The following is a 13,788-nucleotide window of genomic DNA, read 5'->3' on the forward strand; positions in this document are numbered from 1 at the left end:
GAACAAAGGAGCGGAACCGCTTCTCCGGCCGCCACACTGAGCGCCTCTCTGTTGCAGGTGGAGGAGCGCGACTCCGGCACCGAGTCGGACGACGACGCCGCCCCGCCCGGTGAGTATACAGCACCGGCATACACTACACTCCACGATAATTGAAAATCGATTTTGCAATCCGTCACACGACGACGAATCTCAATTTGATAACGTGCAGGTGATAATGTCATGGAATAAAAACAACATACGATGTAGGTGTTACCTTGTGTGTATGTTAATCGCTAGTATTATTAGAATCTTATTAGCATACTGACCCACCCAGGTGCGGTACGTACTGTTTATTTTCTTTTGAGTTTACCTGAAACGCCGAAATCGCGGATGATTAACAACCAGTTATCAGTTCACCCTTTTGCTTTGTCACCGCACCGAGCGAACAGTATTCATTCCGCGCCCGGCTGTTCCGTGTGATAAAGGCCCATTTCTTTGTTAATGTCTGATATGACCTTGACAGGCGACCTTGAACTTTTATCGACGTTATCCGACGTAAATTGAAATATTACCGAAGCTATCTATTAAGAGGTAGTTCGCTAATATTGAAGCCATTATTATCTTCCTTTTATGATTCGAGTTTTCATCTCACGTAGCAATATTGTCTATTCAATACTATAGGTGGCGGGTGCTGAATGTTAACAATCGCTCATAAGTAGACATCGGATTATATGCACTATCAAAATGCCAAAATATGCATGCAAATATGCACTAAAAAAGAGAGAAATATGCACAAAATATGCACTTTTAAAAAACCACTAATAGAATTAACTTTTATTTTCACAACATATATTTAAATATACATAGAGGTACTATTAGTTGTAATTCTTGTGACAATATACAATTACATATTTTTCAAGGTTTTCTGCCGCTTTGAGACGTTTGTCACTTAAAATTAATTTATAGGCTGAAAATGACAGAACTTGAAACTTGGCGCCATTTCTGCCGAGACCTCTTCAGGTATAGAGTTTGTCCGCTGCCATTGATAAATGCGTTAACTTTTTTTATTGCTTCGAGACTCGGGTTTTTATACAAAACAGCATTTAATTAGCCACGAACATTTTCTGAAAGTGAATTCGGAAGGGCGTTACTCTGTTCAATCATTTTGTCTAATATTTCCAAGGCACAGAGGAAGGTTTTTAGTTTCTAGTCTCTCATTGGCATCGGGTATATTGCTGAAGTGTGTTGCAATAAGAGCAATATTTTGTTTAATTGAAGAATCCTCAAATGCCTGCTGGCTTGAATTAATTGCAATGGCTTCTGAACTGTCAAACTGACTGAAATAAGCACTATCAACGAAAAAGTACCAAAATATGCAATAACGCTAAAATAATAGCATAATATGCATTTGCATATGCAAACATGCAAATGCATATAATCCGATGTCTACTCATAAGTAATGTCTAATTTTCATGAACGTTTAAATGAGGTGTTTTCATTTGAGATCGCAATGCGATAGGCCTATAGCAGCACAAAGCAGAATGACTAGAAGCTCCTAAAGTATCTGAAATGTACCCTGCCCTGGGTAGTTTCCTCTTCCGTATGAACTAGGATCTTTATATTTTGATTTGTTGGATTGAAAATTTAACCGCTTTTATGTGGTTTGGTTCTGAGTATTGCAGAACGATTAATAGGTGCGGTTGTTCTCAAAATCTCAAACAATAGGGAAGCTTCCGAGAGCTGTTTGTGGAAGGTGAGGCTCTACAAAGGACGATTGAGCTTTTACTACATGTGCGTGCTTCATTCCGGAACGAGATATACTGGCATTGGATCAGACTGCATTTAGGTTCAGTGCTAAGCTACTGACCTAATGTTTGAAAGTACAATGGCCTCTTCCACAATGCTCGAACTTCCAAATTATAAAAGTAATGACTTCTTATTTCTATTTGAATTTGATATAGTAGATTATCCTCATTCTATTCCTTCCTCTTCTGGAAAGCATACATGGGCAAATGTCCTGATATAATTTTAACTAATCAATATCTGATTTTAAAAACAAATTCATGATTGACTTATAAAATTCTACGTTGATGACATGTTGATTGTTTCACTTCGTATTTCTCCATTGTCTTTAGGCCTATTCCTGTCCAAAGGCCGCTACGTTGAGTTGAGTTTAGGCCTATCGCAGGGAAGTATTTGCCTCTTTCTATGCTCGCTTCTGCTTGGATGACCTGTCCTCAGCTTCGGTTTGGCTACTTCGTAAAACTGTCCAGTTGAGCAGTTTTATAATCTACTTTATTTATTAACATATTCTTATGAATGCTTCGTTTATAACTGAATGATCGCTAGTGATTACGAATTATAAATAAATAAAGCAATTCAAACAAGGAAATATGGATTGGTAGCATGATAATTATTTGTGTCCGGAGTGTAAAGCATAATATTTTTGTGGGGTGTGCACAGATACTGTGTTTACAGACCGCACGACGATATTGTTCATATCATTCGTAGTATGACAGTTGTTACAATATCGGCCTGGTCACCAGGCCTTGCAACTTTTTTGTGCTCTGTCCTCATTGTATTGGGGTCTTCTCTCTGTTTTTGATGATTGTCTGTCTGGTTTATTCAGTGGTTCCTAAAGCAATAGAAAGGTATCCCAATCTTTTAAATAAACATTAGCTTATTCGTTCCTCAGTCCTAAATTTTTATGTTTCGAATATATCGATAAAATTGCAGACGGAAATTCTTTAGGATTTTAAATCTAAATAATAATGTTGTATCTACGTTACGTTTGGGCACGTTACGCTGGCAGTAGGCGGTCGACATTCCTATATGGGTGCTTGTCAAAATTGTGATAACTTGACACGCGGTGATTGATGCTGGTATTATTGTACGTACGGGTAGGATCACGTGTCGTGCTCGTCTGCTCGCAGATGTTACGGAGCTCATCATAATTAAACGCGGCGAGCCAAAGTCTGATGTTATTAAATACATACATTGGTGATTATCGCCGGTTAGCGAGCTGACCGCGGATTCGAAGATAACGTGTGCTCTGTGACGTTTTGTCTCCCAATACAAACAACACCTGCTAGTTTAGGGTGTCTTCAATAAATGGTTTGGTCAATAAACATTATATTTCTAGAGTCACACGTAGTATTATGTAATGTTTGTGTTTCATAGCTTCGCCCACCGTCTATTTCGTCCTTCCTCTAAACGCAATCATTATAATTATCAAAAAAATCGGCTTCTAGATTAACAACAAACTATCTCCTCGCTATTACTGAGATTGACATTGTAGGATTTATTGATAGTCCTTGTCTAAAATTATATAGGTAATTTGTATTTACACGGACAATGGAAAATAAAAAATGTAGCCTGTCCTGATAGCTCGCTGGAACTCGTTTTTATGCAATTTCTTAATGGTTGCAATGGTCATGCAATGCGGTAATTATACGAATGTTTGAAATAAAATTAATTCCTGTCACTAGCTGACGCTCTTTTTATTATTATGTATTATGTTCAGCTAGTTTTATTGTACATCCGTTTCCACATCTGGATGCCTACATCCGTTTCCACATTAAATGTAAACATGCGAGCTGACAATGATTACATTTCATTACATCTACGATATCTTAGCCGTGTTATAGTATTATTTACATTCATTACCTTATCAACTCTCGCCTAGGCTTCATTCAGGATCTTGTTACGTTAGCGACGATGCTTACTCCTCGGCTCGTCTGTCATGTGCGCACACCGCGACTACTCATAATGAACTTTGTTATTCTAATTTTTGAATATCATTTTATTAAGTTCAACTGTGTTGTGATATAGAAGCCGCGCCTAGCTTTGTAGTTCGTATTAGGGTTCCGAGCAGTAACATAACATCAGCAGTACCCGCGTGTCCCCAATTATCTCGTCAGCAGTGAAGGCGATATGTATTTACCGCGAGGCCGGCACGCAGTCTGCGACTCCTCACCGTCACTCACTAGCTATGTGCCGAATGCCCAGTCTTCTACAAGGCTGCGTGCATCCTCACATTGGGAACATGTGTGACCAATTTTGGGCCACTGTCATGACATGTATTATTTATTATTCGTGGTGAAACCTTGCTCACCCATTGACCGGGGGCTCGCTTGTTTGCTGCTGAGATCCGAGTTATAACTCTTTTACTTCTTGTTGTAATTAGATGAAGACAAATTTGTGACTACTTATGCGAGGCCACTCTTAAACACCAGTATATTGATATAACATAGCCTTGGTGTCATTGGCTATGCTATGTTTTAGCTACATTGTGCGAAGTAGAAATTCTGGTGGTTGTGTGCACCGGCACAGTTGCAGGAGGCACGCAACACAACTAATAACATAATTAGATTTGAGCACGTTGCACACGTGCGAATGTGCTGCTATCTACAAGGGTTATGAAATTTTTCCACGCCGCCGATAAGCCGAGGGCTCCAAGTGCTGTGTCAATAGTGTTCGCGTGATAACGCACTACTTTGGGCTGGTCAAGTGCCCTAATATGTACTTTCAATAGGTGAGGACCGTTACTCTGATAATAGGTTACTAATTTAATTATGTCCACTTGTTTAACAGGTTTATCAGTAAATACTGGGAAGATCCAGATAGTTTTTAATAGAACATTGTTACCAGAATGATCCAGGCCTAATCTTTAGGTACCAAAAACGCGTCTCACGATTTTCATGTTGGAATTGTTTTCGACATAAGACCTTGATCTCATCAACAAATTCCCTGGAATTTTCCTGAAGCCAGGTTTCTCTAATTTGTTCAAACCAGTATGTTTACTTAGGATCTTGAATCTTCGATAGTCATCAGACTGTGTAGTTGTGGCAAGAATCAAGAACATGAAGCTCTCAGGATTAGCGCCCAACTACACAATTACTCGTAGGTACTCCTTTATAAATACCATGACTCCTTGTATCGCCATAGTATACGATAGTGAAGTGCCTGTAGCTACCGTTACCGTCTATCAGGTATCAGAAATCAAAATAGAACTGATACAATGTTTGGTATTATCACGACCAGCCTCTCGCGTGTAACTTAAAAACTTTCTCATTCATAAGTATAGTTGACCTTAAACCCTTAGGTGGTGTTCGCAAGCTGATTGATTGTGATAGTGTATCAGTGCACATCAGCACTGTGATAGTGATAACACAACACGCCTTGCCAGAGCCTTATCGACACTTGATCTTGAACGATGTAAGGTCAAATGTTTCAGGCGCGAAATGTTTTATGACACCGCTGACGCTTGTTTAACCGAATTGCTCATGTCTTCCAGTTGTATTGAATACGGACTTGTTCTTCTATTATATTAATCTCTATTGGATTTTGAATCTTTGTCCAGTAGTAGGTGTTCATGGATTTTTGATCAATCGATGTGCACATCTCGTCGGTTCAGTGTCACGTCTCCCATTAATACACGCTTCATTTTTTACTACACGCGTTTTACTCAGTTCTCACCTTGGTAAACTCTTCAAGTATCTAAAAAAACTACATGTATCGTAAAAGTTAGTACTACACCCAGGTATTACAGGTCTCAGACGATTAGATCTAGGTCTTACTTTTTCTAACCGGTTTAGTCTAGGTAAAGCCAGTTACGGCACTTAAAAACCAGTTGGTTGTACTGTTTTGCACCTAAATCTAGTACATGTTGGAGTCTGGGAACATGGCGAATGATTCCTAGACTAGATTTTGAATCGTTCTCCATTGAAGGCTTTGTAACCGGTGATCACAGAGCATCTTTAAAAACTAAATTTTCGTCGGAGGTGGCTTTCGGTGAGGGCAGTGTGTCGAAACCGAACAGTGATCCAGTTACAAAGATAACATATCTATCATGTTGCTATGCTGCCAGCTTTAGCCCTTATTCGGGGTTATCAAGTCAATGTACTTGTAACTATTGTCAGTATCTTGTTTTGGAGTTGCTGTGCACTTCAATACGCTGTTATGTTAATCAGTCTAACCTGTGATAGGTGATAAACACTTTTTGTAATTATGAATGTCACATTCATTTATTTTATTAACCTTATTAACGCTGAATCTCGTCTGGTAGTCTATTGACTGCCTCGGTTGCCAAGAAACTGCAGAATATTTAGGGAAGTATGTGTGATGTTAAGTCCAGGTAGTTAAAAGCAAAACGTTGTGCATGGCTAACAAGTGTTATCGAGTGAGTGTGTTATGTTTTGATATTAATTCGCTATCGGGCGGCGATAACCCTGCACATCGGGTGTGTGCGGAGCGCGGCCTGCGCTAGAACATTCAGTAGCCGGCGTGTCGCGCGCGCTGCTCCGCGCTCTGTGCTATGCTCTGCAGCTGTGCAGTGTCCCCGTGCTGCCGCAGATACCTCACGCTGGATATGGGTGAGATGCGCTCTCTTCTGTTTCCTACGGAATCGTTTCATTAACTTTTTAAATGATTAGGGAAATGTAAGTAAGAGATACAGTTTTGTTCAGCTTTGTTCCCACTTGTGGTGTGGCCAGTTGTGGATATATTTTGAGGAGCACTTTCCAGTTCAGGTTTGACTATAATCACTTCAGGGTTAGATGTGCTGACATTCAAAGTTCATAGCAAACACTTTATCCCTAGCCGATGTTTCTCTTTGTGTATCAAAACAATATAAACTCGGTGTAACCTTGTAGATAATCCCTCGTGCACACTCCGATATCCCGCGAAACAAAGTAAAAACAGTCCCACAAAAACACAAGATTTACTACCATCTACAAATCACATTCGGCGAAATAATCGTCGATCATGTCGGGACAAAAAGCGGAGTCGTGGGCCGAAGCTAGCGAGGAACAATCGTGGGATCATACCCGGCGAGTGTGCCCTCCCCCCCCCTCCTCCCTCCCGCAGCCGCGCCCGCACCCCGCGCCGCCCGCACTACACGTCACGGTATGACAGTAAATAAATACTACGTCTACGTCAAGCATGCGATTAGCGAATTAAATACACGATATCTATTGTTATGTTGTTGTTACTAAAATATAGTCATGTTTATTTTTATATAATTGTTTAGGCATATGATACTTATCATAATGCCGGAAAGAATGACTGTCAGCCCACGCAGTGTCGCTTTGATTTGTCCGTGCTATTAGGGATGGATATTCAATGGCTAGCCTCTGTCGGTGACCTGCAGGATATGCGCCGACAGCGCAGTATTCTGCTCTCTCACAACCTCTGCAGTCTGTAGCAAATGTTACCCTTACTAAAGGTTCACACTACTTTTGCAAACATAGTGCGACTGTTCTACTGTAATAAACCTCTTACATAAAAATGATGGTCTTTATTTGTATTAGCAGCATTTGATGATCAACGAAATACGTATTTAGATCTGTTGAAACTTTGGAAGTAATTACAGCTCTTTCATTCTAATCAGCTCATTCAAATCTATATCTACTCCTAAGCCTCTATAAATTGTAATTTACTTCAAGGTGTTTAGCAGAAATGTCTTGGACTGAATTATTCATTGGTTCTTTATACTTTCTGAGTTCTGGAGGAACACCTCGAATTCAGAAAAAAAATACCTAGAGATGTTTTCACGAAATTCAAGTTTTATGTATAAGTAAGTATGTCCACGATAAGAAGTTCCGTAGATTTGATCAGCATACGAGTAGATACGTCTACAAAGTGCAAAAAGCACGAGTGTCGGTAATAATATTGAAACATGTCCTTGACAGTTATCAGGGTGTGTTGTGTCGTGTTTGTCCAGGTGAATGCGCGCTCGCAGCCGCGTACGCCGCGCTTGGCTAGCCTCTATGTTGTCTTAAAGTATGTGACATCATGCTTGTAAATAGCCTCATTATTAGACGTGCATGGATCGTGCAGCGTATATTGTGGCGGGGTACCTCTAGGTTATTTGGCTGGTCATATATTACAATAGTACCTACTAGGTATCGAGCTTCGCTTGCCCCGCTTTTGTTCTGATCACAACTTTGGAAATTCTTGCGCCACAAAAATGTCTAAATTAGAGACTCTTAATTTTGTCTGAGAAGCTGATGCAAACATTCGTTTGTCTAACATTTGATTTCAACGATGCAAAACGTAGGTATACTAGTATTGTATTTGTAATGGTAAAGTCTTATCTAAATAAGTACGTAATATCAATTGAATGCCAGATTCGTTGAATCCGAAACCCTATTGCAATGAGTCGCGGTGCGCGGTGTGTGCGCCGTGCGTCGTTAATATTATGAATAAAACATATTTCCAAAAGTGGATAAATTAATTGGTAGGTAGCTATTTCTCCGAAGCTCTGCCTCACGAGGAGATGGCTACCGGATGCGAAACCAACAGGGTTCACACTGACGCAGCACAAGGTAAATAATCTTTTGTAAAGGATCCCGTGCTGTCCACCTTTACCTTCGTGCGACCATATTCCTGGACAGTATTTTGTTTGCTCATTTCTCAGTACCTACATGCCTATAACATCCATCAATCGATATTTATGTAGACCTCAATAGCCATTACATACCCGCAAATTCTTTTTATGAGTCTCATTGCTGTTCTTCGAAGCAGCGTCATGTGTCAGTCGAGTAAGCCTTAGTTCCTGTTTCTCCTATTACTTCTGCTCATGAACTGTTTCAGCTACTATAAAATAAAGGAGCTTTTCTGTTATAATGAAATCACTTCGATGGTAGCCCTGTTACTGGTGAATCGTGTTTCTCCCCATCAATTGACAATTGCGCAGTGAATGGGCCCCCTGCGCTCGCGCATGCCCAACAAGGCGCTCGTCGCTTGTGCTGTACATAGTGCGTGTACTGCAGCAGGGCAAAAACCACGCGCCGTCGTACCCGTCGGCGTCGCATGCGCACCTAACTGTACCCGCTTCGACCTGACGACTGACTGAAGCCGTCATTTACTGGGATGTAACAAGATGATATCTTTTCTCCTGACATTTTGGCGAAAACTTCGATTGCCCCTAAATTAGAGTAATTTCGTGGTACATGTTCATACTAGCCTGTCTTCATCAAACCAATGCTACTTCAATCCATTTATGTAAATTACTCTCAGATATACCTATGATTAGCCAAATTGCTTGGTAAATTCATCAAACGCGCTATTAGCGCGGGTAATTTGCCGAATGTCCGCTCATGGATTGCATTGCTCCGGCATTAGATACAGAGCTTAATGTTTAGTTTATAATTGAGCGCATTCCTTGCTGGGTCGCTCGCCGCCGCTCGCTGGCCGCAGGTACTGGAAGATTACTTGCATGGGTAATCGCGGCGGCTGGTTCGTTGGCGTGCCGATGATTCCTGGGTTCGAGGTCGTGACAATAGCGCGATAACTAATTCTAATAAACAATGCGCTGACCGAACCGGCGAGCTGATGTTTTGCTTCATTGTAACTCGTAAATGTATTACAAAATATTTACACTGTCTTGTTTAGTTGTTTAGGAAATCGTGCGGAGCACACTGACCGGATGAACGAGCGCACTCTGTCCTCCTCGATATTATTAAAAACACAGGAATTTGTTGGACGATTTGGTCACGTGAACGCTATTAAGAGGTCTTCGCCCCGATGGTCTGATTCTTGGTCGTAATCTCTGCTATCCTGGGTATATTTTAAAGTAAAATGTTTGCCATAAATGTTGTTAAGTGGCTCTCGCTAGAAACTAGTTTCATCGAATCTTCATAAATTCGCGTTTCATGTTAGTAGTTTTGCAACATTCTAACTTCGAATGTCGCAATGCCAAAATTCAGGGTTGAGTTGTGTTTAGAATACAAGAAAGTGGCGCGGCTGTGACTGTCATTATGATGGGCGGCGTGTGTCCCTACATGGCTAACTGATCGGCATTGAGGCAGGCATCAGCCGCGCAGTACTTAGTGTGTGTAGCGTGGTGCGCGGACCACACCACACTTATATTTTGTTGCTATTTACAACACTGTTAAGTTTTATCTGTCTGTAACTCTTGCTTAACCAAGTAATTTCACGCTTCCTTATGATACTCCTAAAGTGGTCCACATTGCGTTTTTGTTTTCCGTTCTTAGGAAGATCATTTTCCATTGCTTCCTTAAGGGCAAGAAATAGTGTAAGCAGAATGTATATATTCAGCTACAAGTTGGATTGCTTGCTTCATTTATATGACAAACATTCGCCAATAAACATGTCATGATCCGCAATCTTAATAGAAACGACTTAAGTAAATGTGCACCACTTATATCAGTCGGTACGTTATATCAGTTCAATTTATATGAAATTGCTACCAGATTTGAAATATCTTTAGCAAAGCTGCACCCAGGTGGAAACCTGCAAGTATCTGGTCACATTAAGCTGGCAGCTAGGCACATTACGTGTCGCCGGCACTTGCTGACATATAGCATGGACATTTCAAGTATCAAGAAGCAAATACGAGGAATAATAAGAGTCGCGTGCGCAGTGGGCAGCCCATTCGCGCAAGATTATGAGGCTGACGACCAATCGGCGCGCGTCGCCCCCGCGCCCCGCGCCTCTCGCCGGTCAGCTGGCCTAATCGACGCATAATCAAAACTTATACGAGTGATAACCATATTGCGTGGTGACCGACCGCACGATACGGTGAGAAAAATTTCTTCTGTAATATTTGCCTTCTGTCGATACATACGTCATCATCGAAGGACTCCAAAATATACATATACTTGTTATTTCATATGTCAAGACGGCGATATTCGTCTAGAGAAGCTGGTCGCGCGTGGCATGGCAGTGACACGTCAAACGAATTTCTGTTGCTATTGTGATTGAACCTCCTTTTTGCGGGAGCTGGAAGATACACTTGCGTTGAGGCTATTTGTGAGAATTGAATATTGCATTGCATTGGTTATCCGTGAGGCTGGCAGCGACGCAGTTGGCGGCCGCGGCGCTGGGTGCACTCAGCTTATCTGAAGTGGTCTCGCTGGTGTAGTGGTCGCGGAACAATACACCATTTAGTGGTAAGCGTCGTGAAGCTAATCAGCTGTTCACATTAGCGAACGCTGGGCAGTCGCGTGTCCACGTTGCACTTGTAGGTCATCCGCGCCGGAGAGCGATCAGTTCACCACACAGGCTCGCCTACTCGAACATGCTCCACGGCAGTTTTTACAGTTAGTTAACTTCCTATTTTGTTACGATGATGAGAGGTTTACGTAACTCGGTTTTTGTGGTTCGTTATATCATTATAAAACTGTTCTATTGTTGGCGGCTTTTTACAGATGTGCTCTCGGTGACTGCTGGTGAAGGTTACTTATAGTATCTGTTTTTTTGTTGGTGATAGGTGCGTACCAGTAACAGGTTTCTTTTAAGTACTTACAAGAGATAGGTACATAAATCAGGTTGTTTTGTAAGTCAGCTATATGTCAGATTTTTTGTCGAGGTATAATCATTAAATCTCGTTCGTACGTAGGCAAAAAAAGTAGCATTTAATCGTGCAAGGATCAAGCAGGCGCAATGATAAAATTATGGCCTATGATAAAATTAGTTAGGTACTCCATGAGGACTGCTTACAGAAGTAACATTCTCTTTTCGTACCCAGTTTTTCTTAGATTTGAAGTACTGCTGCAACATAAATTTTTGGCACGACCCTTTCAGAGTTCACAAAACGTATTGCTCTAGCTTGGGGGTCATCTTTGAATCCCTAGTTCATACGTTTGTTGGTGTTTGTGAGAATAACGTGAATTTAAGCGCTGAAAATTACTGACGCTTTGCTCTGCAACTTGAGTCCGCCTATCTCCCAAAATATGGGTCCTTATAATTCATCTGAAGTTTCAAGCAAGTGTTCTTCGGAAACGCCAGAAGGAATCAATTTCAAGAGACCACTTATGTAATAGTGTATTGCGGCAGTATTTATAAAGTTATCTGTGAGCCCTTTCGCGGATTACTGATGTTATGAAGTGAAGAGAGCCAACTTAGATAGTGTGTTATATTACGCAAGTCCTAGTTGATGAGCTCGACAGATATGTTGCCGTGATTGGAGGCTGCAGCGACTTCCAACATTACGGGCCCCGGTGGCTAACACAAGATAACATCTTTGATATTTTCGTTGCGCGGAGAAGGGAAGTCAGTAATGAGTGTAGTTTGTTACTTCAATTTCCTTGTGCCAATGTGATTTGTGTCAGTAAAAAACACCATGCACTCACCATGACTGTAATACGTGATTTCCGTCAACATATGTTAGCGAGGTTGTTATTAGTATAAGTTATGTCACGGCACCGGTCGGCCCGGTCTCTCGGGACTGTTTTTACTCGAATATCGTTTTTACGAGACGTTGGCGGCGGCGAGCGCTCGGAGCACCGCTCCTAGTAATGAGCAACCCTACGCTCGCCGGCTCGATGGGATTTTAAATGTTATTTTTTAAGTGGCTAAACCATAAAATTTTAAACCTGTTTAAATGTATCAGTGCGAATGTTGTTTGGTCCGTTCACTGGTCACTAAGGACGACAATACGAGTAACGTGTGCAATTTTAATCGTTCAACTTTATCCGGCTCACTCGAAGCTGCGTATAATATACTTGCAGTATTTACTTCCATGCAGAATGATAAGAAACTTGTTCTAGTAGCGGTTGATGAAGATGTAATAAATTCACTGTTTAATTACAATTCCATTGAGAGATGATTGAGTCACAAACAGAAGAAGACCAGTGTGAGGCCACGTCACCTGCGTTACATAACGTGTGATTATACATAGTTGTGGTAGGTCGAGCGCAGGATATTATCTGTAAAATGAAGTTGTAGGTACAGGTGCGAGTAGCCGTGCCACTGTCATTACACGAGCAATGTGACACGCCGCCCTATGTCCGGCCGCTATTCTGGCGGCACCTGACAATCAGTCTAATGTCAGGTAAATGATAATCAGTTAGATGTAGCATCAGTGCAGTCAGTCTGATGACCTCTGCCCGGTATAACAATGTTCGCTGGCATCTTAGCGTCAATACCAGTAGCTGTAGGCTCGACGCTACCGAGCAACGAAGCCTGCTTGTTATGAGTCATCGATCGACTGCAATTGATTCGTGAGCCAATGTCCTTAAATAGCCGTAGTTCTTATGCATAGTTCATTTGGCAACACTCGTGGCGATGCCCAGCTATGACCTATTTTCTGGTAGGTCTATGGCGGTTATTTAAGATACGAAAAGTGAATTAGACCGAATAGCCATGAGCAATAAGTGAATAGGTCTATATATAAGTGATAGTCTTGCATTGTTATGCTTATCCATTAAGCACATATTCGTACAGCTGCTTCTGATACCATTCCTATATCAGCTATGGTGGACTTATTTGTCATTCACTGTTATCCTGTCAACACCATATCTTCTTCCTGTCCTGTTCCCAAGTCATCTGGGATCGGCGCAATGTTTTTCGTTTCCATTCCTCTCTGTCAGTCTTAATACTAAAATCCACTCTCTTATTTATGTAATTTTTCAGGTAATCAATCCATGTTTTCCTTGATCTACTTCTATCTCTCCATCCATCCACATTCATTGTTTTTCAAATTCACCAACGGACTACTTATAATCGCAAAATTATTGTTTTCATGTTGTAAATATACTCCAATTCTGTAATATTCCTTCTCGTCTCAATCCATCCAAAGGTTGTCTGAAAGATATGGCCGCCCATTATGTAACCTACTTTAATTAGTTCTAAAACCAAACGTCTAAAAATTAGTGGACCTAATAAAGTATCTTTGTATCTAGTAATAAAATAAAATGTGTCAGCTTGTATGCTACGTCAAGGTATATTTCCATATGACAAGAAACATTGGAACGATAGGTACCTACCTGAAACGTCAAAATCAGTAAGTGTTTTGAACAGCTATCTGTTTCAGCGTAATGAAACAACTCTGAACACGGATTC

At 41.1% G+C, this 13,788-nt stretch overlaps 1 protein-coding gene across 5 annotated transcripts in view; it reads left to right on the top strand.

Moving 5' to 3' along the window:
- LOC124629824 (translation initiation factor IF-2) overlaps positions 1-13,788 on the top strand; it is a 61,903-nt gene that overhangs the window by 1,457 nt on the left and 46,658 nt on the right. For 3 of the 5 annotated variants that reach the window (XR_006984341.1, XM_047163401.1, XM_047163399.1), the window contains exon 2: positions 58-109. Coding sequence is in view for 3 of the 5 variants with exons in the window: in XM_047163401.1 (XP_047019357.1) it covers positions 58-109 (52 nt within the window). In the remaining 2 variants the exon portion in view is untranslated. Of the gene's footprint in view, positions 1-57; positions 110-6,006; positions 6,354-13,788 lie in introns of those variants that run through there. The other 2 variants (XR_006984342.1, XM_047163400.1) reach the window with 2 other exon arrangements.

This window comes from Helicoverpa zea, chromosome 4 (genome assembly GCF_022581195.2).
Source record: "Helicoverpa zea isolate HzStark_Cry1AcR chromosome 4, ilHelZeax1.1, whole genome shotgun sequence".
Taxonomy (NCBI): Eukaryota; Metazoa; Arthropoda; class Insecta; order Lepidoptera; family Noctuidae; genus Helicoverpa; species Helicoverpa zea.